General features: G+C 58.7%; 3 protein-coding genes across 10 annotated transcripts; 2 read left to right on the forward strand and 1 right to left on the reverse strand.

The window, feature by feature from the left end:
• Lrrc56 (leucine rich repeat containing 56) lies at positions 1-15,932 on the forward strand. Its single transcript, XM_047516824.1, is given in 13 exon segments — positions 1-1,057; positions 3,181-3,365; positions 4,761-4,848; positions 6,330-6,390; positions 11,339-11,435; positions 11,506-11,706; positions 12,386-12,569; positions 12,937-13,098; positions 13,179-13,243; positions 13,407-13,501; positions 13,720-13,853; positions 15,029-15,170; positions 15,172-15,932. Coding segments are annotated over 12 exon segments (1,479 nt in total). The 5' UTR covers positions 1-1,057; positions 3,181-3,185; the 3' UTR covers positions 15,242-15,932.
• Lmntd2 (lamin tail domain containing 2) lies at positions 7,607-22,347 on the reverse strand. 6 transcript variants are annotated; one of them, XR_007103915.1, is made up of 17 exons: positions 22,039-22,347; positions 19,949-20,134; positions 19,710-19,862; positions 19,311-19,398; positions 19,041-19,196; positions 18,587-18,658; positions 18,394-18,476; positions 17,811-18,079; positions 17,484-17,571; positions 17,205-17,394; positions 17,000-17,119; positions 16,719-16,915; positions 16,340-16,455; positions 16,208-16,260; positions 15,349-15,457; positions 10,140-10,233; positions 7,607-8,958 (listed from the first exon to the last, which is right to left on the reverse strand). XR_007103915.1 is itself a non-coding variant. In XM_047516823.1 (16 exons), the coding sequence occupies exons 2-15, from the start codon at positions 20,113-20,115 to the stop codon at positions 10,186-10,188; spliced, it is 1,800 nt and encodes a 599-aa protein (XP_047372779.1). In that variant the 5' UTR covers positions 20,116-20,134; positions 22,039-22,347; the 3' UTR covers positions 7,607-8,958; positions 10,140-10,185. The 6 variants fall into 6 exon arrangements, 5 of the variants coding, with proteins under 5 accessions (XP_047372779.1, XP_047372778.1, XP_047372776.1 ...); XM_047516823.1 differs by lacking the exon at positions 15,349-15,457; XM_047516822.1 differs by lacking the exons at positions 7,607-8,958; positions 10,140-10,233; positions 15,349-15,457 and adding an exon at positions 15,850-16,084 and having other exon boundaries at positions 19,970-20,134; positions 22,039-22,346.
• Positions 21,301-24,521, forward strand: Rassf7 (Ras association domain family member 7). 3 transcript variants are annotated; one of them, XM_047516828.1, is made up of 6 exons: positions 21,773-21,924; positions 22,612-22,742; positions 22,923-23,635; positions 23,776-23,904; positions 23,978-24,059; positions 24,134-24,521. In XM_047516828.1, the coding sequence occupies exons 2-6, from the start codon at positions 22,619-22,621 to the stop codon at positions 24,163-24,165; spliced, it is 1,080 nt and encodes a 359-aa protein (XP_047372784.1). In that variant the 5' UTR covers positions 21,773-21,924; positions 22,612-22,618; the 3' UTR covers positions 24,166-24,521. The 3 variants fall into 3 exon arrangements, with proteins under 3 accessions (XP_047372783.1, XP_047372784.1, XP_047372781.1); XM_047516827.1 differs by lacking the exon at positions 21,773-21,924 and adding an exon at positions 21,301-21,684 and having other exon boundaries at positions 23,978-24,521; XM_047516825.1 differs by having other exon boundaries at positions 23,978-24,521.
• Positions 24,522-26,309: the final 1,788 nt, after the last annotated feature.

Consider the following 26,309-nt stretch of genomic DNA (forward strand, 5'->3'; position numbering starts at 1 on the left):
GGCCCTGGGGCTGCGCTCCTGGAGGCGAGTTCCGGGAGCAGAGAACCGGGAGCCGGTGCGGCGCGAGGCTCCTCCGGGAACGGGAGGGACTTGTTGGGGAGACCTCTCCCGGGAGCCTCCACTCACAGGCGTGCTCGCGACCCGGAGGCCCCAGGGCCCGACGGCGGAAGGGATAGTCCGCGAGTTGGGGAGAGGTGATGGTGAGCCTCAGGAAGGACCAGCACCGCTGGTGCTCGGGGCTTGAATTCGAGGAAGGCTGGGTTTGCCAGGCGCCCCCCGGTGGCCGCGGGTCTGCCATGCTATACCCCTCTCGGCAGGTTAAGCGGAGGCAGAGCACCCCGAGCTCCAGGTTCCGCGGTGCAGCAACTCAGTGTGACCCATTTGACGAACGGACCTGGCAGCCCAGCCCTGAAGTTACCGTGGGGAGGCGAAGTGAGGCGTACCCCCAAAACGCACACACAGAGGTGCACTTGTCTCCTCGAGACGCAAAAGACGTTTTTATATTTTTTGAAATTTCCAAAACGTGTATAAGCACATGCTCCCCATCGGAAAACCGACAGGGTGTGACTCGGAGGCCGGCGCCAGTCCGGCAGCGCCGCGCTGCCCCGTGCCTCTGGCTGCTGCGGCCCCTCTGCGCCCAGCTGCCGTCGGAGGTCCGAACTCCGCTCACGCAGATGCGGCTAGGAGGCGGCTGACAGCGGGCCGGGCGTCCCTCGCCGGCGGGCTCGCTGACACCCTCCCTCCGCCGCGGACCGGCCGCACTTCCCCAGATCAGCACCGGCGGCCTCAAGGCGTCCCACCTGGCAGGCGCGCGGATCCCTACGCAGGCCCAAGTGGGCCACCCTGGCAACGGTTGCTTGGGGGCGGGGCTCAGCCGCGGAACCGAGACGCCCTGGCTCGTGAATATTTGGGTATTCAAATGAGGCCCCGCCCCGTTGCCATGACTCCAGAGCTCGCAACCACGCGGCGAAAAGAACAGCTCCAAGTCAAGAGAGCGCCCGCGGCAGAGGGGCCCAGGGCCGCGCCCGCAGGGCCGGGCACCCTGCCCACCCTTAAGGTGAGAGCTGGGCGCAGCCTCGCCATGTTCCTCATGCCACGGGGAACCTGGGCCAGGTGGTGGAAAATGACCAAGTAGCTGAGCCAGTGGGAGACTCAGCCACTGCCCCCAATATCAAATATGGCCTCCTGACCATGCTGCCCACCACCCCTGGCCCTGTTAGGACCGACCCCAAGTCGTGGACAGAGGACCCCTCGTCAGGGACAGGAGGGGCCATAATCGCTGCCCCTGGGCAGAAATTTTGCAGGGGCAGGGACCTACTCTCCTACTCTGCTCTGCCTTCAGAACCCCCCAGGGTAAGAGATGGAGGGGTGAAGAGACCTCATTGCTGATGAGCCAGGATCTGGCACTGGGCTGGGATGTGAAGACTGAGAAGCCCAGGTTTCCAACTTGCAGGGCATGGAGTTCAGGGCAGACTGGGCACCAGGCAGGCTCAGTGCGGCAGATTCAGGACAGTGCATTGAGTTTGGGGACAGTGCCTGAACTGGGAGTCTAATGGAGGCTTTGGCATCACAACCTTCAACGCAGGGCCTTGGACTCCAAGGTGCTTGCACTCCGCCCTCCAGACCTGGCTTTGGGCAGGACCCTGGGCCAAATGCTCTGAGGCTTAGAGGCAGCCAGTGCTTACCTCCAAGGCCTACAGTTGGCAGCCCAGGATGGAGGCCACAACACCTTCTAGGGGTCACAGGGGCTCTTCTTGCAGACTGGGGTTTGCTCAAGCTAGAGAGAGGCAACAGGGGAGACTCTGGCTGCAAAGGCCATGAGACACTTTTGTGAGTATATGGTCTCTGCAGACTGGGCTGCCCACAAAGCCTGGGCAGCTTGTCCCAGTGGCCAACACTGCTTTCCACTACTGCTGTTGAAACCCAGCTGACCACTACTCCCCTGGCTCAGGGTCTACTTGCAGACACAAAGGAGAGCATGAATCTTGAATGCCCACAGAAAGTTAATAGATAAAAGCTGTGGCCAGAAGATTTTAAGCCTTGTTTGATTCCTTCCACAGAAATTTTAGTGCCCTCTTCTGTGCCCTGTGGACATAGCAAGAGAATGTCTAGCCCACATGGGGCCTACATCTTGTGGGTGAGGCATGCACTCACCTGAATAAATATTAAACCAGAAGGGTCACAGAAAGGGTTATCTTATCAAAGAAATAAATTTAGGAAGGGCAGCTAGGGAGTGCAAGAGAGGGTTCAGTCAAGCCTGGATGGCAGGACAGGAAGATGGCTAGGGAGAAGGACACTGAACATTCTGAGTGGAGTTCTGGCTCTAGCCCAGAGATCCTGAGTCTGGGGTCTGGGGCCAGGCATAGCTTCTGGAGTTTAAGGAGAACACATGGTGAGCCTGGCGAGGGACCTGTTTCTCTATGAAACATTTCCTGGAGAGTGGCCCTTTTGGACCTATTCCTCTTGAACCTCCATTCAGAATGAAAACAGAATTTAGATGAAGACCAAGTCCTCATTTTCTTTGGGGGATCCAGAAAAGGCCCTGGTCACCTCCTTCCTCCTTGTCAGCTGGCCAGACCCCTCCTCAGCAGGGGCATCAGGGCCAGACCCTACTGAATCATCTTTGACCCTGCTTGTTTCTGGGTTCTCTGACTTTGGCCAGTCCAGAAGGGCACAGTGACTTGGACAAGAGGCTGACCTGGCTCTCTTACAAGCTTTGCCTGGGACATATACCACCCCTTACCCAGTTATCTGACCCAAGCAGAAAGCAGCCACCTGTAGGCGGGGGCTCAGCCAGTGCAGGGGAATGGGGATGCCTAAGACTGGTCCTGGCCCAGGCTCAGAAACCATCAAATGAAGGATCCACAGCCCCGGGCCTGGGGTGGCCTGGGAGCCTGTCAGCAACAGTGTGCTGCTGGTCACTGCTGCAGCCAGTCCAGTTCCTCTTGGCTCACAGCCTTCATGGACCCTGAGGGCACTGGCCTGGGAATGGGCCAGTCAAAGCTAAGGGAGGGATGTTGAGGTTACCAGATGGGCTAAAGTTAAGCCAAGCCCCTTAGGCCAGGCCAGGCTAGGACCCTGGTTGTGTGCAGGCCCTGTCAGGGCTATGCAGGGGTCTCTGCTGGGCCTCAGATGGGGGACGGAACAGAAAGCTGGAGGTTCTTCTGCCTCTCCCAGCAGGTTGGATGTGGATGGACCCAGCCTGGAATGGATCCCAGGGTCCTCGGCCACATACAGCCAGTGTCCATGTACGGGAGCTGAGTTGGCAGGGCCTGCACAACCCCTGCCCACAGAGCAAGGCCCTGGGCAGCCATGGAGACAGCTACAGGCAGCAACTGGTGGAGCACCTGTCCCCTGCTCGACTGGTAAGTGTTGGAGGCCAGGGGCTCTAGCCACAGGGGCCTGTGAGGTGACATCCTGGGCCCCCTTCTGCTGACATCCAGCCTGCCCTCAGCCCAGGCTCCAGAGCACCACTAGCCTCGGATGACAGGTGTCCCCAGGCCTGAGCCAGGCCAGGATTTTTTTTTTTTTTTAATAGGTGGGCATAATACCTTTATTTATTTATTTATGTGTGGTGCTGAGGATTGAACCCAGTGCCTCACACATGCTAGGTGAGCACTCTACCACTGAGCCACAACCCCAACCCCAGGCCAGGATTCTGTAAGTGCTTGCTGAGGCCACTGTCCTAGAATCAGAGGAGGCCCTCACTAAGAAGTGAGTGCTCTGGTGGCAAGGCAGGCAGGCCATCAGAAGAGCAAGGTGCAGAGGATCAGGCAGAAAAGGAGGCTGTGCCTGTAGGCAACCGGCTGGACATGAGGACCCCCACTGGAGTGCTTCCCCTGGGCAGTTTGGAGATGGCCTGTGGCCTGCTCTCCTGGGCTAGGGCTCTCATGCCCCCTCCCAAACATCAGAGCTTTAGGCTGAGATGGGGGCCATGCTCAGTGCACTGACTGTGCCTGGGCATCAGATGAAGGCTTTTCCCAAAACTGGTGTGAGGACTTACTGTCGCACCCCTAGCCCTGAGCTCCAGAAGGTCTGCAGAGTCCTCCTGGGAAACCCTGTAGCTCCCAGGATGCAGGACGTCTCACCCACCACTGACCGTCCTGGGGAGAGGACCCCATCAGGACCTCTCACCACCACTGACCATCCTGGGGAGAGGACCCCATCAGGACCTCTCACCACCACTGACCGTCCTGGGGGAGAGGACCCCATCAGGACCTCTCACCACCTCTGACTGTCCTGGGGAGAGGACCCCATCAGGTGTAGGCATCACCCATCATCTAGGCCATCCCTCAAAATGACCCACATCCAGAAGAGTCAGTGCTCAGAGGTTCCCACTAATTCCACAACAGGTGGGGGCCCAGCATCCTGGGAGACAACACTTGCATGGCAACACAGGAAGAAGTCTTTCTGAGGAGACCCAGCACAGCAGGATGTCCAGCTGGGCCTCAGGCTTGCCTGCCACAGGCTGTGGCCGGCTGCCCAGCAGAGCTCGCTCCCAGGTCCCACTACTCGGGGTCTGTTCTCCTTTAGAGCTTGCACCCTAAGGGAAGGCCTTCTGTGGCAGTGGCCTCCATCCAAGCCCAGTCACAACCTCTGCTCAGGTCACTTCCATGTGCACTCTACCAGCCAGGCTGGTTGGCCCAAGTCAAGGTGGTGAGTCAGGCAGTACACGTCCCCTGCTCCAGTTGGCCTCACAGGGCACACAGCCAAAGGTGTGATGGACACAGGGGTAGTGACGCCCCTGTTGGTATCTGCAGCAGGTCCTGGCCCAGGTGGACGACCTCCGGCTGGTGCGGGTGCTGGAGATGTGTGTGGACACCCGTGAGAACAGCCTGGGAAACTTCGGTGAGCACTGCCTGTCCAGGGCCTGCCCTGCTCTGCCCTGCCCTGCCCTGCCCTTCTGTGGTTGAAGCCAGCCCCTCTATGAGACCTCTTTCTGGCTGTGCAGGCGATGTTGGGAGACACCTTGGATGGCTTGCACACTTCCTCAGAATTGACCCCGGCGCCCAGGCATGGGCAGAGGGTTAGGCTGATTCATACTTCCAAACCACCCTGCAGAAGGACTATGCTCCAACACCCTTGCCAGCATTGCACAGTAGTGAAGGTCAAAACAGTGCCCACAAGCAACCACACCTCAGTGGCAGGTGCTCTCAAAACTTATTTTGAGATAATTCCAGATTTATGCTGGGTCAGGTGGTGCGTACCTGTGATCCCAATGACTCGGAGTTGAGGCAGGAGGATCACAAGTTCAAGACCAGCCTCAGCAACTTACTGAGCCCCTAAGCAACATAGTGAGACCCTGTCTCTAAATAAAAAGGGCTGGCGATGTGGCTTAGTGGTTAAGCACCCTTGGGTTCAATGCACAGTAACAAAATAATAATAATTCCGGATTTACAGAAGCATTGCAGGAACAGTACAAAGCCCCCAGGGACCGGAGCTCCACATGCGGATCACTCCTACCCCGGCGCTGGGCAGGACCACATGGCTGGTGGAGTGGTGCTTGTCTGTCAGGGTTTCCTGAGGTGGGGCACTTCCTCTCACACAGCCAGTGAGGGGTCAGGAAACCGTGCTGACACGCTCCTACCAAAGCCCCAGACTTTATTCAGATTTCATCAGTCCTCCCAACGAAAGAATCTTGCTGCCCAGGATCACTGTGGGTTTGCTTGCATTTTTCTGATTACACATGAGGTCAAACGTGCCTCTTCCTGGATGGCCCCGTCAAACCCTCGTCTGCTCAGTACAGCACTCTGCTGGGCAGCCTGAGGGAGCAGGAGGGGCTGCACCCACAGCCCCCACTTCTTTCTATGGTTCTGAGGCCATCTTGCAGGGCCAGTGTCTGGTCCTGAGACATATCAGAATATGGACCCTTTCACAGGACTCTCCTGTGCCTGCTGAGAGTTGGCATCTGGGGCTGTGTGCTTATGGACTGTGGTGGGTGCTCGGGTGGCTGTGGGCAGGCAAGGAGAGGCAGCTCGGGCCAGCCCCACCCACACCAGCATGGAGTCCAGGAACGGACTCCACTGGCCTCTCAGTCTTGCAGAGACAGCCTGCATTGCCCTGACCACAGGCACCTGCTTCATTCTGGCCCACTGATGGCTAGAGGAGCCTCCAGACCCAAGGAGCCACCCTGTGTTGCCTGCCCAGCCGTGATGCAGGGGGACAACTGGTGGACAGCCCAATCTCCAGTTTGGAGAGGTGCTGTGCCCAGAGGCTGGTCCCACAGCACTGGGGAGCAGCAGGGCCGAGGGGTGCTGGTGCCTGGGGAGAACATGTGAGTGAAGCTGGCAGGGTGAGAGCCGGGCCCAGCTCCCTCCTGTTACCCACAGGAGTTCACCTGCCCAACCTGGACCAGCTGAAGTTGAACGGCAGCCGCCTGGGCTCTCTCAGGTGAGCGAAGGGCCTATATGGGGGTCCTTCCAAGCCAGTGGGGCTTGGGGTGGTGAAGCAAAGGCTGGGGCAATGGTCTGCAGGTGCTGGATTGGGACAAAGACATGCAGCCCAGAGCTCAGTCTCAAGTTGCTGGCTGCCAGGGAGACGGGCTCTACACTGCTGATGCCTGCGGTGGGAGGAAGGGCACTGGGAACATTCTTTTGGGTGTGGGCTCCCTCCCAGGTGGGGGTGTCTCTCCAGGGGCAGGGTCTTTCCTGAGGATCCCTGTTGAGAAGACGAAGCCTGTACCCTCAGCCCGGTTCCCAGGTGCCCTCCCCTGGGGTCCTGTGGCCTCTGGCTCCTGGCCCTAATACATCCACCCAGTGGGGCCAGACTCTAGCACATGTGACTCTCCTCACCCCCGTTGGCTGCTACGTGGGAGTGAGGAGCAAACCCAGAGCCACCAGGTCTAGGTCCTGTGGACACTGGGCGAGGACAACGGGCCCTCTGCCTCACTGACCTCTACCAAGAGACATCAACCGGTGAGGGAGTTCTAGCAGATACCCCAAAGCCAACCGAGCCTCGAGGGAGCTGGGGCCCCACAGCCTCGCTGCAGCCCTGGGTGTCAGCTGCACTCTGAGACCAAGAGCAGGGCAGGTGGCTGGTGATCCTGGCAGGGAGAGCAGGTGGGCACCGCCCTCCCCAAGGGCCAGATCACAGACCACACAGAGCAGGCCTCTTCCGAAGCAGGCCTGGCACACATCAGAGCTTTGGAACAGTCAGCTCAAAGGATGGCATTCAAAAAGAGACAAGCTTTCGGTTTTTATCGCATTGAACTGAAAGAACAAACTAAAGAAATATCTGACTTTGTTTGGGGATTTGAGCAAAGGAGGTTTTATGAAAATGCTACCAGTCTTGTGTGCTCCAGCCCAGCAGCTTAAGGCAGGGGAGTTTCGGTCAAAATTCTGGAAAGTTCTCCACTCATCTGAATCAGCTCCATATGCCATATCCTGTTATTTCCAGTTGAGATGATAAAGGCATTTCTTACGCAACCTTGCTGTTGCTTTTTTTAAATTTATTTTTTATTTTTATTTTTTAGTTGTCAGTGGACCTTTATTTTTATTTATTTATATGCAGTGCTGAGAATCAAACCCAGTGCCTCACACATGCTAGACAAGCGCTCTGCCACTGAGCTACAACCCAGCCCCTTGAGTTCTTTTTAATATTCCAGATATTAATCCTCTGTCAGAAGAGTAGCTGGCAAAGATTTTCTGCCCTTTGGTAGGTTCTCTCTTCACAGTCCTAATGTTTCCTTTGTTGTGAAACAGCCATCCCAGTAACTAACTCCTGAGCTTTAGGGGTCCTGATGAGAAAGTCATTGCTGAGTCTGAAAGCTGCCTTTCCTTCTAGGAGTTGCATAGTTTCTGGTATATTCAGAGGTCTTTTGATCCACTTTGGGTTGACTTTTGTGCAGGGAGAGAGATGAAGATCTAGTCTCATTCTTCTACATGTGGATAACCAGGCTTCTCTGCATCCTTTATGAAAGAGGCTGTCTTTTCACCAGTGTATGCTTTTGGCATCTTCGTGGAGAATCAGATAATCGTAGCTGTATGGATTTGTATCTGTCTTCTCTTCTGTTGGTCTCTGCCAGCACAGGACTTTGGGGGACATTCACCGGGAGCAGGGAACATGCCCCACCTGTCCCCTGGGAGGAGCAGCAGAACATCCTCAGCACAGTGTCCCACTCCAACCCCTGGCAAGAGGTTAGGGCTGTGATCGGACCAACCAGAACCCCAACATTGGGACAGCTTTTGGGGGCACTAGCTCCTCTGAAGCAGTATCTTCCCTGAAGCAGGACTGAATGAATCCCTAGGGCACAGTACGTTGGGTCTTGAATACAGGTTTGTTTATGTTGTACTTTTAAATATTTTTAAATTTTCAATAGACATTTATTTATTTATTTATGGTGCTAAGAATCAAACCCAGGGCCTCACACATGCTAGGCAAGTGCTCTACCACTGAGCCCCAGCCCCAGTCCCTCTGTTGTGTTTTTAGTTGTTTATTGCAAATATAATGAAATGCCATATTGACTTAGAATTGCTTTTAGAAATCAAGAGAAACACCCAAGCCCAGTGCATGTTCCTGTAATCCCTCCCCAAAAATCAATAGAAGTTGATTGGTTGTCCTGTTTGTGTGTCTCGGTTGTGTCTGGTGGTTTTGCTGAGCTCCTGTCCTCGTTCCCACGTGTGGCTAGTTCACCTGGGGCTCTTGTGTGACTGTGGCTGTGCAGCAAATCCTGACAGCACCAGCTCTCTGCTCCAGCCCAGGGGCTCTGGCTTCTCAGCTCCAGCCGGGCCGTCAGGACTGTGTGGACAGCAGCGTGGTGGCTGAGGGCCTCCTGGCTGGCTCAGGGTGGCAGGGGCACAGGTCCCCTCCTCCCTGCGGTCCACACCTGTCCACATGAGCACAGGCGATGCTGCCCTGCAGGCAGCTGGGACTGGAGTCCCCTTGGTAGAGGTAGTGGTGGTGATTCATCCTGTCACCCTCATGGACACTGCTGGACTGTCTTGACTTGTTTTGAATTCACTATAATGGTAAAATAACATTGACTTAGCAGTTTCATTTCTATTTCCATAAGCATGGTCCTTTTATTTCCTAGTATTGTAATTTTCTGGCTCTGGAATCAAGAACTGACTGATGAAGTGTCTCTTCTGTTTTTTTTGTTCTTTTAAAAATTACTCTATTTTATTTTATTTTTATTACTGGGGAGTAAACCCAGGGCCTATGCATGCTAGGCAAGTGCTCTAACACTAAGCTATACCCTCAGTCTCCCTTTAGTTTGAGGCAGGGTCTTGCTAAGTTGTTGATGGTGGCCTCAAACTTGTGATCCTTCTGCCTCAGCCTCTAAGTCCCTGGGATCACAGGCTGCACCATTGCACCCAGCCAATTGCTCTATTTTTTGAAATTTCTTATATGAAAATTTATCTTAAAATATGGAAATTATCTATTCCAGGATGGTTAGAATATACTTTTAAAATGTGTTCAGAGCCAGAGATTCCTAAATGACTGTTGGTCTGACCTCCTTCTCTGTGTCTGTCATTACTGCTTTTCTAGTTTTCCAAGCTATTGGGGCACACTTTATTCACAGTGGTCTTTTGCTACCTTACATTGCTGCTATGGCTATCATTGTACCCCTTTTTAAATTGTATAAATCTATCTGCATCATCTCTTTTCTTATCCTTGGTCAGTCTGCAGGGGTCTGTTAGGAGATGTCCATCTTCTCCGTGGTTCCTGTGGTTGTAGCTGGCTTATCCTTACTCCATCAGACCCTCCTTGGTTTTGTTGACGCAGTTCTCTCTCTAGCGCCCTGAGCTGAATGCTTGACTCAGTTTTACTAACCCTCCTAGCTTTTTGATAAATCCATTCAAAGACCTGGATTTCTCTTCACTTGCTACCTTGGGCAGGACCCACAAATGGCATGTGCTTTGCTATTAGTTTGGAGGTTTTTGTAATTTTCCTATTTGATCCAAGTTGTTCCTTGGTGCTCCATTGTTCCTTGGTGCTCCATGACAAGAGGAGTCATGTGGCCACCAGAAGAAACCAAAGCCACCTACTGCCTTGCAGCTAGCCCAGCCACATGACTGCTCTGAACCACAGGCTGCTAAGGAAAGAGGGTGCAGGCTCTGAAGGGGCGGACCAAGCAATAGACCTCCCAGGGATCCCCTGACTGATTGCCTGAAGGCGACACCCAGGAAAAGCAGTGCTACCTGGAAGACAGGGATGAGGAGCACACCCATTGTCCACCAGTGGAGTTCAGGAGGTGGCAGAGAGGGAGATGGACCCAATCTTTGCAGAACTGAACTGAAACAATAGACCAGAAAAACAGGTCAGGAGTACAGGACACTTGTCAGAAGTAAAAGTAGTCTTTCACCTGCAGATGGAAAGGAGGGCCAAGCCTGGTGCTGGCTCTGAGATGCACCATAAATGAAATCACTGGACTTCCAGGTAAAGGCAAAAATTGGGGCAGACAAGATAAAAAGAGGTCAAGGTTGCCTGTAAGGACATAAGTGAGGCTTTCCTCAGACTCCCCCATGAACACCCTTGAAGCCAAAGAGGGTGAGAGGAGGGGAGGACCACGCCTCTCACACCAGGCAAGTGGCAGGGCGTGGCGCTGGAGGGAACCTGCCAGCAGTTAGAGCTGAATGGAGTCTGAGCCTTCCTGAAGGAGGCACTTGGCACAAATTCCAGCTAGGGAAGAGGTTTTTGGAAAACCATTTAAAGCAATAGACAGGATAAACAGTGAATTTGTAAATGAAGGACAGAGACTAAAGCAGTTGTGGAGAATGGGACACTGCAGGAAAAGTAAAGACCCACCGGAAAGGCCACGTGGTGGGTAAGGCTTAACTGAAGGGGAGCCAGGCACTGGAGGAAGAGCCAAAGATGCTGCCCAGCTGTGGAGGAGTTTCACTTGTCCACAGAACCTGAGACTGAGGCTTTGCACAGGGAGGAAGGGAGCAGACCAGGACTGCAGAGCTGAGGGAAGAATGTCCCACAGGGAGAGGGGCAAGAGCGGCTCTCAGTGGCACGTGGACCCCTGTGGTGTGTTGCAGGGACACAGGCAGGCCCTGGGACTGCAGCAGAGGCTGGGCAGGAAGGGACTGCAGTGGGTAGCAGGTAGGGCTGGGTTAAGCCGTCCAGGGCGGAGGCAACTCCCTTGGGCCAGGTCCAGGCCCTCCAGGCATCAGAGCAGGTGGGGGACATTCTGACCATGCCAGAGACCAGGAAGGACCGATAGGGAGGGGGGCTCTGGAGCCCCTCCTCAGCGGGAGGCTGCCCTGTGCAGGTCAAAACTGTGCCTGAGCCTAAAGGGAACCAGACTGGGGGTGGGCGGGGCACAAGGCCTTCACTGGCCAAAGGCAGAGCCCTTCACCCAGGACAAACTGACCATCCTGCCTGCCTTCTGCAGAGACCTGGGCACCTCTCTGAGCCACCTACAGGTGCTGTGGCTGGCTCGCTGTGGCCTGACAGACCTGGACGGCATTGGCTCCTTCCCGGTGCTAAAGGTGGGTCTGTGTCTGCTGGGGTGGGGGTGGAGCCAGGCCAGACCCAGCTGAAGCCCCCACGCTGCCCCAGGAACTCTACGTCTCCTACAACAGTATCTCGGACCTGAGCCCACTGTGCCTGCTGGAGCAGCTGGAGGTGCTGGACCTGGAGGGCAACAGCGTGGAGGACCTGGGGCAGGTGGGCTGCCTACGGCTGTGCCCAAGGCTCACCACACTCACCCTGGAGGGCAACCTGGTGTGCCTGCAGCCAGCCCCTGGCCACTCCAACAAGGTGTGCGTGCTGGGAGGGGCCCACAGGTCAAGGGCCTCTGTGTCCACTGCGGCCCCTGACTTCTTTGCAGTGAGCTCCACCTCTCTGTCACTGGAGGCCTGAGTGCAGCCAGGGCACCCTCTTGAGCCAGCCCCCCAGACCCCACAGGATCACACATGCACATCCCACGCTGCCCAGCCCTGTGGGATCCACGCACAGGCCACACAGAGCCACACAGAAGCACATGCACACACATGACCACCTCTACCCCCACCGGCCCACTGCACCCCACGAGGGCACACTCACGTAACAGGCCTGGGCGTGCTGGGCACAGGACTGCCACACCCACGCCAGGCCTGGCGAGCACTGGACCCGAAGGTCCTGACCCCACCCTGCCCATCCCAACCCCTGCCACTTGGTGGTGCTACTTGCAGGACCAGGGTCCCGTCAGTACACAGAGGTTGCTCAACTGAGCCAGAAACCTGAGCCCAGGGCAGCTCCCACTGGACTCTGGCATGGGCCCGGAGAGTGAAGTCACACATCCTAGATGGGCACGAACCTAGTCCCTGTTGTCCCTTGGGTTCAGCAGGGTCACTCTGACCTCTCTGGCCTGCCCCGCAGGGATCTGGAGCTCTAGAACACAAGTGGCCTAAATGGCCCATGGACACAGGCCTGCTGTCCCTCTCCCTCTATCCTGCAGGCACCCCAGGATTATAACTACAGGGTGGAGGTGAGGAAGCTCATCCCCCAGCTGCAAGTGCTGGATGAGGTGTCCACCATGCACACTGACCTGCCTGCCACCCAGGAGCTGAGCCAGGACTGGCTCATGGTGAAGGAGGCCATCAAGGAAGGCCGTGTGCTCGACAGTCTCCTCCCCCCACAGGGTAAGGCAGACCCCTGGAAACCTTGCCTGGGCTGCAACACCTATTTCAGGGAGGCCCCCCAGATCCTAGGCTGCTCCAGGGTGGATAGCTGTGTCTCACACCCTCCTCCAGCCTTGACCCCTGGCCCCAGAACATGCACATTGGCCTCCAGGTCAGGGTGCTGTCCCTGTGATGAACACCAGTGGGCTTCCCCATTCATCTGCAGAGAGGGAGAAGGGCTGAGTGGAAGGTCTCTCTGGAAAGAAAAGGGCCATTAGGGAGGCCAGCCTAGGGCTCACAGATTCTCGGGCGTGAGAGCTATGTTCTGTGGACTGGGGCTGACCAGCTGGCATGGGCCCAAGTGACCTCTGGTTCTGAATTTGGGCAGATGTTCCCTTTGGAGCCACTATGCGGAAACTTGATCCAGCACTCTCCCTACCTGAGACCAAGCCCTGGGCCCTGTCCCTCTGGGTCCCTGGGGGCCCCCTGCCTGAATGCCTGCTTCCAAAGGACCTGGCCCCAGAAGACCACACCAGCAACCTCACCCATGGTAACTGACCCGCCCCGGCCTGGAGCGGACTCTGCAGCCCCTTGACCCCAAAGCAGACCCATCACACACCCCTTCTCCAGGTGCTGGTCAAGTCCTCTGTGGGAACCCCATCAAAGGCCTGAGGGAACGTAGGCGTCAGAACCAGGTATACCCTTCCACCCCAGAGTGGGTGGGGACCTGGCCCACCGCGTACCAGCATCCAGAGTCCTTCCCCACCATGCACCAGAGCCCAGGGCTTCTGGCTGCAATGCCTCTCCCTACAGCCAGTTCAAGGCCATGGTTCCCACAACAGCCCTTTTCCTCCTCAGGACTGGGCACCCGTGGAGCAGCTGCCTCCACACAAGTCACATCTGGCCACCAGCCCCTTGGTGGGGCTTCAGGCCTGGAGGGAGCATGGCCTGTGGTGGGTGTTCCTCCTCTGCCCAGTCCTTCCACTGTGCGTCCTCTCTCTTGTGGGGGTTGGGGTCGGGCTGGATGCCTTGACTGAACAGCCACTGGACACCAGATGATCTGAGAAGCTGGTCACAGAGCCCTGAGGCTGATGAACCATCTCACTCTCACACCATTTGGAACTGGGTCCAAGACAGGCAAGACTGCAGCTTCCCCCTCTCCCTACCTCAGTCCCCATCCCCACAGGCAGATGGAATCCCAGCAGGAAGCGGCTGCAGCCCCCCAGGACCCACAGAGGTCCCCTGAAGAGCAAGAGGACCAGGTTGGACCCAAGACTTTCCCCAGTCCCATGAGCCTGGCCACAGGTACTTTCCCTGTAGGTGGGTGATCCGTTTGTCAGGTATTGCCCACTTGGGGACAGGAGCCCCAAACCTGAGAACAGCCTGTGCCAGTGTGCCCCCTTCCTCATTTGGATTCTGGGAGGGGCTGTGCAGGAAGGTCTCTCCTGGAGTGGGAGGTCACTGAACCTCAAGGCTGCCTGGGCTGGATGAGAGCAAGGCATTCCATAAGGGGTGTTGACCAAGTCCAGAGAAGTCTACATCAAAAATGAGGCATACCAGCATGGGGGACATAGAGGAGCCAGGGTCATCTACAAGCAAATGTACCCACTGGATGTGCCCAGGTCTCAGGGGAGTGGATAAAAGGCCAGGGGTGGGTGGGAGGCCACCAGGGTACCTGGGAGTCCATGGCAGGGACCTCATCCCAGATAGGACCTATGCTGGGCTGAAAAGGTGCAGAATTAAGCCAGGCAGGGCTCTGCCTAAGGGACGTTGGCTTCAGAGTACCCAGGCTTCAAGGCAGAAAGGCCCCAAACCCAGATCAGCAGACAAGCCTAGGGAGGGACAGGCAGTGGCTTAGGAGCAGAGGCTTAAAGGTCAGCAGAACGACTCTTGGGGCCAGGTAGGGGGCCGCTAAGGCAATCAAACCTCTGTCCTCCATGGGCTGGCTGGTACCTGGGCAGGGTGCCCAAGACAGCTGGAGGGAACCACAGCTAACAACCCAGTTGAAGGAGGGCAGCAGGGTGGCCAGGAGGAGGGGTAGCTGGAGTGATGAGGTAAGGGCACTATGGGACAGAGCCAGGTCCAGGTGGGCACTGGGTGACCCTGGCCTCCTGCCTCACACTACAACAGAAGATTAGGAACTGGCCTGAGGTCACCAGCCTATGAGCTGGGCCTCAGGGATTGGACCCAGATGACACAAAGTCAGAGTCCAGGCCTCGTGGCCTCTCTGCCTGCCCCAGAGGGCTGGTATAAGGAGGTAGGAGGACTGGGTCCATCGCTTCCCTGGGGAGCACAGGAAGCGGGGCAGCAAGGGTGGCCTGGAGGCAGGGTGCTCCCACCTGTGAGGGCCATGGTGGGCACTGCAGCCTGTAGTGCCACCTCCCCCTGCAGGCCACCACCCACCTCTGTCCTGTAGGACCACAGGTGAGCTGCTTATCTACAGGGCCTCTGACGTGCTGCTGCCTCTCACTGCCTTTCAGAGCTTTCCAGGACCTTGGACTTTCACCTGATCCCATCTCCCCCCAAGTACCCAATGCCACCTGATTCTGGCAGTGGCTCCCCCAGGAGATCTGCAGACCTGCCTCTCAGAGGACGAAGGCTCAGAGCCCTGGGCAACCCGGGTGGGAGCCCTGGAGGTGGCCTCAGGCCCCAGTGCTCAAGCCCAGGGGCGCCCAGACCCAAAGCCAACGTGAGATCCAGCAGCCAGACATCCAGGCCTCTGCTCCCTGCCCCACCTGAACCCTGTCGCCCCCACCCACTCCCACCCTTAGTGTAAGCCCCCACCCACTGCCAGGCTTGCCTGCACTGGGGCCAGGGGTGCCGTGAGGTCATGGGAGCCCCAGGAGGGCTACGTCTTCATAGGCCCTGGAGCATCTCGACAGGTGTGGGGGTGGAGAGTGGGTCTGGCCCTGGTGAAGGGGAATCCTGGGTTGCGACCAGCCAGCAGGCAGCAGAGGCCAGACTCAGGTTAGGTCCCAGGACAGGGAGAGCCCAAGCTCCCCCTCACGCCTCAGCTGCCTACCCTCCCACAGGGCCTAGCCTTCCCAGGAGAAATGCACAAAGGGGCAGGCCTGGGTCAGGGGCAGGCCTAGACAGGTGGAGGGACCTGGAGTTGGGCTCTCCAGGTGTCTCAGGGCTCCAAGCCATTCTCTCCATGGATGCAGCCCAGAGTCCTAACTGCTGGCCCTAGGCTGCCCAGGGCAAAGCCAGGCCTCCCATCCCTGGCAGATTTGTGTGGTTCCCCTTGAGAGGCTGGGAGGTGCAGGTCCCTCCTCTTGGGGCATGATGCCCCAAAACACAGGAGAATCATTTTCAACTTTCAGGTGTACAGAAATGCAGTTTACTTTGTAGGCAATGTTGGTTCAATAAATTATGCAGCTGGCATTGTGCCTGGTCCCGCTGCCTTACACCCGCCGGCCTGTGTCCACAGTGATGGGGGGGCAGCTGAGGAAGCGGAAGCCATATCTACTCTCAGCTGTGCTCTGCACTGACAGGGTCACCATGGGACAGCTTCGGTCCACGTTTTTCCGGCACACCTGGGGAGCATCCGGGCCTGAGATCTGTGCTTGCAGGGTGTGGGTGTGGGTGTGGGTGTGGGTGGGGAGGAATGGCCGGCCTGCCAGTGGGAACCAGGAAGAGCAGGGCGTGCATGTACTCACCTGGACCTTGTGCTCCTTCCTGGTGGGGCCATCCTCAGGGCACAGCCCTGCCTCTGTTTGGGGCAGTGACTGAGGTCAGCCCAGTCCTCTTGCTTCCCACTCACTCCTCCCTCTAGGACCTAGCTTGCTCACCAGGGATGGCAGGCAGGAGCTCGAGAGTCTTAGCTTGGGTGTTCTCTGGCCTCACTGGCACTTCCGGCAGGTGGAAAGGCTGGCAGGTTCTTAGGAGTGGCAAGATATCCCGCATCCTGGGAGGCAAGGGGGCTGTGAGGCCACAGCCCACCAGGAAGAGACGCAGTGAAGGGGTTCCAGGCCTGGGGAGGGGGAGGGGCCTGCAGGGGTCCGGGACAACTCCTGGGCGGGGCGGCAAGGTAGGTAGTGCCACTGGAGAGCAGTGTCAGGGAAGTGGTTCTCTGGAGGCGGGGCCTAGAAGGCAGCGGGTGGTGGTGGTCACATGAAGGGGATCCAGGATGGGTTTTGCTGAGGCAGGACAGGGATTTGTGATGCCCACCCGGGTCTCTGGCGCCGGGCTCTGGTGTTCCGCACCCGGCCTTTGCGGGGGGGTCGAGGCCGGCGCTGGGATTCGCTTGTGTCAGCACTAGGCTGAGACTTCGAGAGTGGGAAGCGGTCAATGGACCAGTCAGTGTTGTCGGTGAAGATCCTCGAGCCCGAGGTCACACGGTGTGGGGTCTGGTGCTCACTGAGGACCTACAGGGCCAGAAGGGGCAGCTCTGCTCACCCCCACCCCGCGAGGCCTACCTGACCCCATCCCTGGGCTGGGGCAGCACTAACCTGGCCCTCGGGATTCAGGAGGAGTGTTGTGCGGCCCAGGCTGCAGTGGAACTGGAAGGCATCCTGACCCAAGGACAAGGGCGGCTGCTTCGTGGTCCTTCTGGGCCCCTCCCCCCACACCTGGGAATGGCAAGGGGCACTGGGTGAGGGGCAGCCTGGGCAGACACTGGTCTGGTCACATGGGCTCACGGAGGGCAGGGCGCACCGTGATGTGGTGCTGCGGCGCCAACAGGGTGCCGGGAGGGAAGCGGTACAGGCACACCGGGAAGTCGCCCGCCAGCTGCTGCAGCACGAACCCGGTCAGGTCGACTGTCTGCTCCAGCGACTGGTTGAGGACGCGGATGAACTTCTCGCGGCGGCTCACGGTCGCGATCTTCAGGCAGCAGCCAGCAGGGCTGGGGGCGGAGGGGGTGCTGTGCCTGACACTCGGGCTCCGCCCACCCAGACAGCTGCCTGTGGGGTCCTGCCCGGGCAGCCCCCTCACCTCAACTGGAGACTGACACGCCGGTGGTCAGGGGCTGTGCAGGGCTCCCAGGCGGGCTTGCTGAGCGGTTGTGAGTGGGTTTTCAGATCTAGGGAAAGGAGCTCTTTCGGGGAGGGAGGCCCTCACGCGGATCGTCCAATGGGGATGTCCCCTGTGAGGCCAGACCCGGCCTGCAGCAGGTGGGGTCCAAGTGGGGGGGAGCAGCGCCAGGAGCCAGAGCTCGGGCAGGAGGGGTGGCTGGACCCTAGGGGCTAAAGGACCTGGCTTAGGGCTCTGGAGGAAGCTGGAGGGTACAGGAGGATGACCAAGAGATGCGCCCCACTCCACCTTCAGAATCTCTGCTGAAGCTCCAGGCCCTTGTGGGGATCTGCTCTGAAGATGTCAAGCCTTCTGCCTGGGGTGGGTGCTCGGCTGCCTTCTGCACTCCAGAACGCAGGGCCAGCTGGCAGCTGCTAGAGTCAGAGCCAGCACCTCCGGAGCTGCTGGTGCCCACACGGGGCAAGGAGCTCCACTCCAGGCTCCTGGACTGTTTCTCCATGTGCTTGACAGGGGAGTCTGAGCCCCCCTTTTCCAGTGATGGGGACTGCTGGGGCTGCCTGAGGCCATGCTCTAGTCAGCGCATGCTCGGCTCCCAGGACCCAGCTCTGCCCTCGTTTGGCCTCCCAAAGCAGGAGGTCATTCAGCTTGTGCTCTGGGTGCCCAGGACCCAGACCCAGCTCATGACAGGGCAGTGATGGCCCAGGAGCCCCTTCTCTGCGTCCCTAATTGACTCTAAGATCAGAGCTGAGGCTTGGAGGGATTACATGATTTGTCTGGAAACACCAAAGTATAAAACAGGTACCTGGTCCATTTCTGCCATGGCAACCCCCCACTTCCCCTGGCCCTGGGGAGTCGGGCCCAGTGCAGTTACTTGTGCCTTGAGCTGGAATCAGTGAAGAGATTGGGGTACCGGTGGGCGATGCTGTTCCAGTCCACATCCTCCAGTCGGATACCCTGGCCAGAAAGCAACATAGCTTGTGGCTCTCCCCTCCTGCTGAGCTCCAGAATCCTGGAGGCTCAGCATGCCAGGCATGCAGAGTCTTCATATGGGAGGCCTTGCTCACCTCTCCAGCTGCGGGAGCCTGCTCACTCTCAGAGAAGTCACTGGAATCCATTAAAGTCTCTGCAGTAACCACCTGCAGGAAGAGACCACCAAGACTGGAGATCAGCTCAGTGGTAGAGCACTTGCCTAGAATGCACCAAGCTCTGGGTTCAATTTCCAGCACCCATCCCCCAAATGAAAGGCCCAACATGGAGAAGCTGAGAGAGAGCACCCTTCCAGAAAGACTCCTCCCCCTTTGACCTCACCAGGGTAGGTTTGGTAGGAGGAACTGCAAACCACACAGATTCTTCCCTGCAGAAGTAGCCTGAGAGGGGCAGGCTTTCTAGGCAGGCCAGAAGCACCAGCAGAAGCACCTGTCTGAAGTAGCTATACTGGCCGCCCTAGGAAGTTCTAGGGAAGGTTTGGAGGGGTGCCTGGGAGGCAGGAGGGCTCGTGGGCCTTGGGCACTGGCTCACCTCCACACTGCCAGTTTGGGACCGCAGTACACGGCCCACCCAGGAGGAGCAGGCCAACTGCAGGAGACAGGACTTCTGGAAGGCCTGCAGCTGGGCTTCCAGTTGCTGCAGCATGCTGACAGTCTGCATCAGCTGCTCCTCTAAGTGCTCCTTCTCCTGCTCAAGGAGCGACCGGGTTAGGGGCCTCCTGCAGCCTCGCCCACCAGGCCAAGCCCAGCCCACTCTCCCCCCCAGCAGGGCTCTGCCCACTTCCTGACCCCACCCCCTCACCTGCTGGGCCTGTTCCTTCTGTGCTTTCAGCTCCAGGGTCAGCTTCTCCACCTCGTCCTGTAGAAACTTGTCTGGGCTGTGGAAGCTCCTAGGAGGAGGGGCAACCTCAGCAGTCCCACCTCTGGGTCAGCTGGGGTTTCTGAGGTCAGGTCAGCAGCAAATGAGGGGTCCCACTGCCATCATACCAAAGGCACACAGTGCAACCAGCCAGAGCAGGGTAGGTGCTCAGGATTAGCACAGTAATGTTCAGGGTTTGGGTGGAGGCTCAGCTAGGTAAGGACTAGGGTCAGAGGCAAAGGTCAGGTAAGAGTCCAAGCAGTGGTTGGAGTTGGTGTAGGGCAGAAACCAGGAGTTAGGTCAGGACAGGAGCTGGGTTGGGCTGGGAACTTTGCTGCTGACCTCTCAGATGGAAGCCCTGACACCTCCTGCAGGATGTGACAGTGCCGGGCATGAGGACCATTTCGGATGGCCCACCGAAGTGCTCGGATCTCCAGTTCTCGCTGCCCCCACAGCAGTCTCAAGGTGCGGGGGTCCAGTGCTTCAGGGGCCAACCTGTAATGCCAGTACCCTGTTGATTAGGCCTGGCCCTCTCGTTGGTCCTGCCCAGGAGGCTGGCCTTCCCTCCCTTCCCTCCTTACTGCAGGTGACCAGAGGCCAACCGTGGTGAGTGGGTCTTGGTGTTCTGGGAGCATGAGGGAACCACTGTGTCTGTAGGTGTACCAGTTGGAGGCCCCAAATCACCGATGACTGGCTCTCCACCTGCTGGGGCTTGTGGCACCTGCTTTTCTTCAGACTCTGGGGCCATGCTTGATGTTGCTCAAGAGCTGGGAGAGGCAATAGGGCTGAATGTGGTCTCTGTCCCAGGTATGCACCCTATAGGGCTCTCCTGGCCCAAGGAGCACTGCTAGTTCACAGGGCTCACACTCTGAGGAGGCCTATGTGTGATGAGGAACTGCTGGTCACGGGGGTGTCCTCGCCTGTGTTTCAGGCAAGGCAGCAGGTCATTCCCCAGACAGTATGTTTCCACATTTCCTGCTGCCTCCTGTCCCCCTTGCCTAGAGCAAGGGTCAAAGGTTCTGGTTCTTTGCCTGTGACCCTCAGTTGTGTCCCCCCACCATGGGTCTCATCCCCAACACTTACCTGAGGCCTGAGCTCCTAGAAGGCCTGGGGAGGAGGGTTCTCTACTGTTGCTATGGACACTGGAACTCAGAAGGGGAGGGGCTATGACCAGGAACCTCCAGGGAGAAGCCGACCCAAGGCCTCCAGTGAGTTCTGGACTGACCCAGCTGGGGAATGTGAGAGGCTAAGCTGGGCAGGCCTGGGGAACCACATAGCTCTCTGCAGTCCCTCCCTAGCTGGCAGCGGTGACTAGTGAGTACTGGAGACTCTGGTGTGGGGGGAGGGGAAACTGGACCATTCTGGGTGTGGGTGTGTCCTAAGAATGTGGAAGACACTGGGACTCTGAGCTGACTTGTGGGTGAAGGAGTCAAGAGGGGGATGAAAAGGCAGAGGAGGGGCTGTGCAGAACTCTAACCAGCAGTGGTACACCCTCCCTCCAGCCTCGGACCTCGGTGGCTGACACTCACTTCCCTTACCCACAAGCTAAGCCTCATCTACATGCATCTACTCACACACACAGAGGCTACCTCCCAGGGAGTCCATCCTTCTGCCCCAGGACAAGCTAGTCCTAGAGGTGGAGCATCTATCACTCACATGTTCCACCTTCCCTCTGGTTCCCGCCCCTTCTGAGCATAGGAGGTGGAAGGTAGGGTTCCCACCCTGTGACCGTCTTGGACAGAGTGGGTGGCCACGGGGTTGAAGGGACCTGACCACCCAGCTGGCATGAGGAGCGGCTTCAAGCCTGCTTAACTGTGGGAAGGCCTGCCGGAAAGGAGCCTCACACAAAGAGACCCGAGCCTTTGTCCCAGGCGGCCTCAGGGCGGGCCTCCTCCCCCTCCAGGGCTAAAGCGCCCACCAGCTCTGTCTTGCCCTCAGGGCTCCACCTCGGTTCCTGCGCGGGCTCACACTCCCCCAACTCCCTGTCTTGGGCTACCGGCCCCGAGGAGCCCAACCCCTTGCGGTGGCTCAGGGAAGGAAGGAGCGGCTCCGGCCCTTCTGCCCTGGGGCGCATTCCAGAGCTGTGTGATCCGGCGCCTCTCCCTGGAAATGGACCTGCCACACTAGGAGGCTGCGGAGGAAGTCGGTCGGGGAGCTGGGCCTCACACCTGCCCCGACGCGCCGCCCACGGACCACAGTTGCAGACGCGCTTCCGCGTGGTTCGCCAGCAGGGAGCGGCGACGCCCGGGTCCCCGCCCCTCGCCCCTCGCCCCTCGCCCCGCCCACACCTGGGCGCCGCTGGGGCGGGGAGGGGGCGGTGAGCCAATGGGGCGGGACGGGCGGAGACAGCCAATGGGAATGGGCGCGGGGCGGGAGGCACGCGCCGCGGAGCTAATGGGGACGCGGCGGGGCGGGGCGTGCGGGCCGCGGGCCAATGAGGCGGTGGGGCCGGGGAGCGCCGCGGCGCTGGGCGGCAGGTTACGGCGGCACCGGAGCGCCAGGGTCCGGGAGGCCAGGGTCCGGGAGGCCAGGGTCCCGGAGGCTGGAGAGCGCCCAGGTGAGCCGCGCCGAATTCCCGATCCTCCCCACGCCCCGAGCCGGCCGGGGCGCCGGCCCTGGCCGAGGAGTTTCCCGCGGGCTTGGAGAGAGGGCTTGTGGAGCCGCGCCGCACCTGCACCAGCCCGCTGCGGAGCGGGGACGACGGGGTCCAGCGCGGCCGGTGTTGCGGCAGGGGCGGGGCCTCCGGGAGCGCGTACCGACTAGGCGGGAGGGGCGGCCGAGGGAGTCTTGGGGTGCGATGGGACGAAGGTCGAGTCTGGGTCATGATCCCCAGCCTCTCTGCGGCCCGAGACGGCCCCTTCCTTGGGGAGGCGTTCCCATGGCAGCTGACGGCGTTGCGTTCGTGTGGGGGCCCGCTTGGGTACCTGGGGACGACCGCGGGCGGGAAGGGGCAGTGCTCTCTAAGCAGGTGACGGGGGACAGGAAATCCTGGACCTGGTTAATGATTCGCCTCGTTCGGGAGTGGGGGCGGGGCACGAGGAGACTGGTGAAGTGGGGGACGTCTTAAAGTGCTCACCAGAGGCAAACTAGTTCCTCTGGCCACCCTAGGAATGCGTGGCTTGGGTTGCGGCTGGGTACAGGAAGGCAGGGCTCTACACCCAGGGGCCACAGCCCTGAGCCAGTTATAATGGCAGGCCAGGAGGAGAGGGGGCCAGCAGGACCTGACCCTGTGTCCTCCCTACAGGACAGGGATGTTCTTGGGGCTGGCAGCCATGGAACTGAAGGTGTGGGTGGATGGCATCCAGCGAGTGGTCTGTGGGGTCTCAGAGCAGACCACTTGCCAGGAAGTGGTCATCGCCCTAGCCCAAGCAATAGGTGAGTCTTCTGGGGGCAGACAACCCAATAATTGGGACTGGGCTGGAGCCTGGTGGTCCAGCCCCATTATCCCTCAAAGATGGGTGGGGTTGGCTCTTGATCCCTTTTTTCCTTCCCCAATTTCTCAAGCCAGGTTGACAGAGACTGGGGAGACAGACTGACCTTCCCCTTTCCCCCCAGGCCAGACAGGCCGCTTTGTGCTTGTGCAGCGGCTTAGGGAGAAGGAACGGCAGCTGCTGCCACAGGAGTGTCCAGTGGGTGCCCAGGCCACCTGTGGACAATTTGCCAGCGATGTCCAGTTTGTTCTGAGGAGGACAGGGCCCAGCCTGGCTGGGAGGCCCTCCTCAGACAGCTGTCCACCCCCAGAGCGATGCCCAGTTCGTGCCAGCCTCCCCCCAAAGCCACGGACAGCACCAGGTCGTGAACCCCGCAAAGCACTAACCTTCAGTCTGGGGTGTCCCAGGCTGGCCCCCAGCCCTTCATCCCCTGAGCCTGCAGCCCCTGTAGCACCCACACCAGGCTGCTTCACAGACCTTCAGGGCCTGGAGCTCAGGGTGCAGAGGAATGCTGAGGAGCTGGGCCATGAGGCCTTCTGGGAGCAGGAGCTACGGAGGGAACAAGCCCGGGAACGAGAGGGGCAGGCTCGCCTGCAGGCGCTGAGTGCAGCCACTGCTGAGCATGCTGCCCGGCTACAGGCCCTGGATGCTCAGGCCCGTGCCCTCGAGGTCCAGCTGCGGTTGGCTGCTGAGGCCCCTGGGCCCCCATTGGCCACAGCATCTGCAACTGAACGCCTGCGCCAGGACTTGGCCATTCAGGAACGGCAGAGTGCGGAGGTGCAGGGCAGCCTGGCTTTGGTGAGCCGGGCCCTGGAGGCTGCCGAGCATGCCCTGCAGGTGAGCCCAGGAGTCCCTAGCCCCTGTCACTTCCCCACCCCCAACCTAGTGGACTTGGGGGCCTGACACACAGTCAGACCAGGAAGGGTACTCTACGTGGGCACAAGAGCTATGCCCCCTGAGAATCCTTGTCCCCCCAGGCCCAGGCCCAGGAGCTGGAGGAGCTGAACCGGGAGCTCCGGCAGTGCAACCTGCAGCAGTTCATCCAGCAGACCGGGGCTGCACTGTCACTACCCCCACAACCAGACAAAACCCCCTCTGGCACACAGGTCAGAGTGATTCTAGGACGAGGCTGGGCAGTGGGGCCCACCCCACCTCCCAGCTGACCTGATCTCTCCATAGGACCTTCTGTGCCCAGCCAGAGAAGAGCCCCTCCAGGGAGCAACCCAGGACCCTGTCCTAGTGCCCAGCCTGAGTCCTGAGGGTATGTTTGTCCCCCACTCCTGTAGGATGGGCTTTCCCCTGTCTTAGCTGCCTCAGCCATTATCCTTCCCACAGTTGCCCCCATGAGGCAGAGTTCCTGGAGGTAGCAGCTCCTGTCCCAGAGTGGTGAATGCTGAGGACAAGCCAGGTCAGCCAGTACAAGCCACCGGACAACAAGAAAGTCTATCGTCACAGAAGATTCTTTACTCATAGAGTGGGAAGCACCAGTGCCCTGGGGTTTCTGCTATGGGGATGGGAGTGCTGGGAAGGGGTCACCCTAGTCTTTGCCAAGTGTGCCTGGCCCCAGAGGCCATTCCTACTTGTTGCAGATGGTGATGTGTGGATAATGTGTTTAGCTTGTCGATGTATGCTGCCAAAGGCTGTGTCCTTCATGTGTGTGCACTGCCTCTCTGCCCTGACACTTAAACCTTAATAAACGGTCCAAAGAGGCTTGATTGTGTCCTGTAACTGTGTTGGGCCATGTCTGTGGGGTCTAGAAATTGGGGTGCACACAGGAGCCACTGCAGAGGATGCCAAACTACCTGGAGAAAGTGCTTCAGGACCCAGCTCAGTAGGCTTCAAGGCTGGGGCTCCTGGGGCCCTGCATTCTGACCGCTCTGCACTGCCTGCCCCTGAGAGCTTTCCTTTGTGATTCTATGCCTGGTGGAGCTTGCTGGCTCAGCCCTGTCCTGGGTTTCTGTCTGGATCCCTCTTTCACCTGGCTGCCACCAGAGAACCCGTAGGGGAAGGTCCAGGACTCGGGTTGGCCAGAAGCTCCTCCCAGAGGAGCTTGGCCAGCTCCAGGGAGGGTGTGGGCATTGAGTGGACAAGGGTGGGCTTGAAGATTCTGCTGTGATCTGCAGCTTTGAAATTGGAGGCAGGGCAGATTCCATAGCCCAGCTGCTGCCTAGGCCCTTGGGCTGGCTGTGGCCTCTCCCACAGTCCTGGTCCTCAGGAGGGCTGCACATTCCCAGTTCCAAGAGCTGTGTTTGGGGTTGGAGATATTTGTGATAAGCAGAACTTGGGGGTTTCATGGGTGGTACTGGGGAGTGGGATGGGGACACTCTGGATGACAGGAGTCTGTGCTGGATCTGATGGAAGGGCATGTTTGGGGGGTGGACTCAGCTTTCTCCTGGGGTGGCTTCTGAGCTGGGTCCAGGGCTCCCCACTTCCTCTAAGGTGTACTGCAGGGGATGTGAAGCCCTGAGCTGGAGGGACAAGGAAGGCACTCAGGGCCCTACAGAGGTCAGGGCCACCCAGAACCCTCAGCTGCAAGTGGGACTGGGCATTTCCTGCCAGAAGCAGGGAGCAAGGACTTGGGAAGGCTGGGCAGCAGACAAAGCCTCCCAACCTGGTGTCAACAGGCCAGAACCCCCAGCCTACTGCTCCTATTTGTTCTCTCACCTGAGTCTGCTGCTGCCTGACCTGGGGGGGCCAAACACAGGATCACATGGGGTGACACCCAGAGTGCAAAGGACACTCTAGCTGCAGCCTGGGACCTGTCCCCCCACCCAACCCCGTGCAAACCCCAGCATACACTCAGGAGGGTTGGATGCACTTCTGGGCATCAGTTCTAAGCCATCATGGTCCATCTCCCAAGCTAATCCCACAGACCAGCAGGAGACAAGGCCAGGTGTCATCCAGAGACTACCCTACACACAGGGAGCTGGGGGAGGGAGGGGTAGGCCACGTTCGCCCATGTTTGAGTCCCTTTTCCCTAGCCCTGAGGGGAAGTGGCACAAAGCTGGTGCACTCCATGAGTTTCCAGTGCCCTTCTAAGGACACCTGTTTCTTCTGAAGCCACTTCCCAGGCCCTGTCCATGGCCTGCAACTGCTGGCCCTAAAAAAGCTCCCAAGTCCTCTTCTCTACCAGACAGGTGCTGTGCTCTGGGATGGGGAAATGGGTAGAGCCCTCTTCCTTGGTGGCTGTTCCAGGTAGATCAAATCCCACACTCCAAAAAAGTTGTCAGAGTGCTTCAGATCACTAAGCAGACTTTTTGTGTTGCTGAAAAGTTTACTTTTGCGTTTTAAACTTTTCTTTGAAGACAGTGGTGTGAGCTGTGCTGAAGTGAAGAATGGTCAAGCTCCCCTCAGACGTCCATTCCTGGCAGGGCAGGACCCAGACCCAGCAGAGGGAGGCACCCACCAGGTGTCTCTGTAGGATAGACAGTCAAGGCCACTCTCCTGCCTGGGCAGTCCAGCAGAACGGCAGAGCCAGGCCTTGCTGGCCTCAGAGCTCCTGCTCACCGCA

Source organism: Sciurus carolinensis, chromosome 11 (assembly GCF_902686445.1).
Source record: "Sciurus carolinensis chromosome 11, mSciCar1.2, whole genome shotgun sequence".
Lineage (NCBI taxonomy): Eukaryota > Metazoa > Chordata > Mammalia > Rodentia > Sciuridae > Sciurus > Sciurus carolinensis.

Bases quoted from the DNA above. Each gene is read 5' to 3' on its own strand.
- Lmntd2 (XM_047516820.1), bottom strand. From the start codon at position 20,115: ATGGCCCCAGAGTCTGAAGAAAAGCAGGTGCCACAAGCCCCAGCAGGT. The intron at 19,863-19,948 runs GTAAGGAGGGAA...CTGGCATTACAG, and splicing joins TTGGCCTCTGGTCACCTGCA to GTTGGCCCCTGAAGCACTGG. The intron at 17,572-17,810 runs GTGGAGTGGGGC...TCCTTTCCCTAG, and splicing joins CTTCAGCAGAGATTCTGAAG to ATCTGAAAACCCACTCACAA.
- Rassf7 (XM_047516827.1), top strand. From the start codon at position 22,619: ATGTTCTTGGGGCTGGCAGCCATGGAACTGAAGGTGTGGGTGGATGGC. The intron at 22,743-22,922 runs GTGAGTCTTCTG...CTTTCCCCCCAG, and splicing joins CGCCCTAGCCCAAGCAATAG to GCCAGACAGGCCGCTTTGTG. The intron at 23,636-23,775 runs GTGAGCCCAGGA...TTGTCCCCCCAG, and splicing joins CTGCCGAGCATGCCCTGCAG to GCCCAGGCCCAGGAGCTGGA.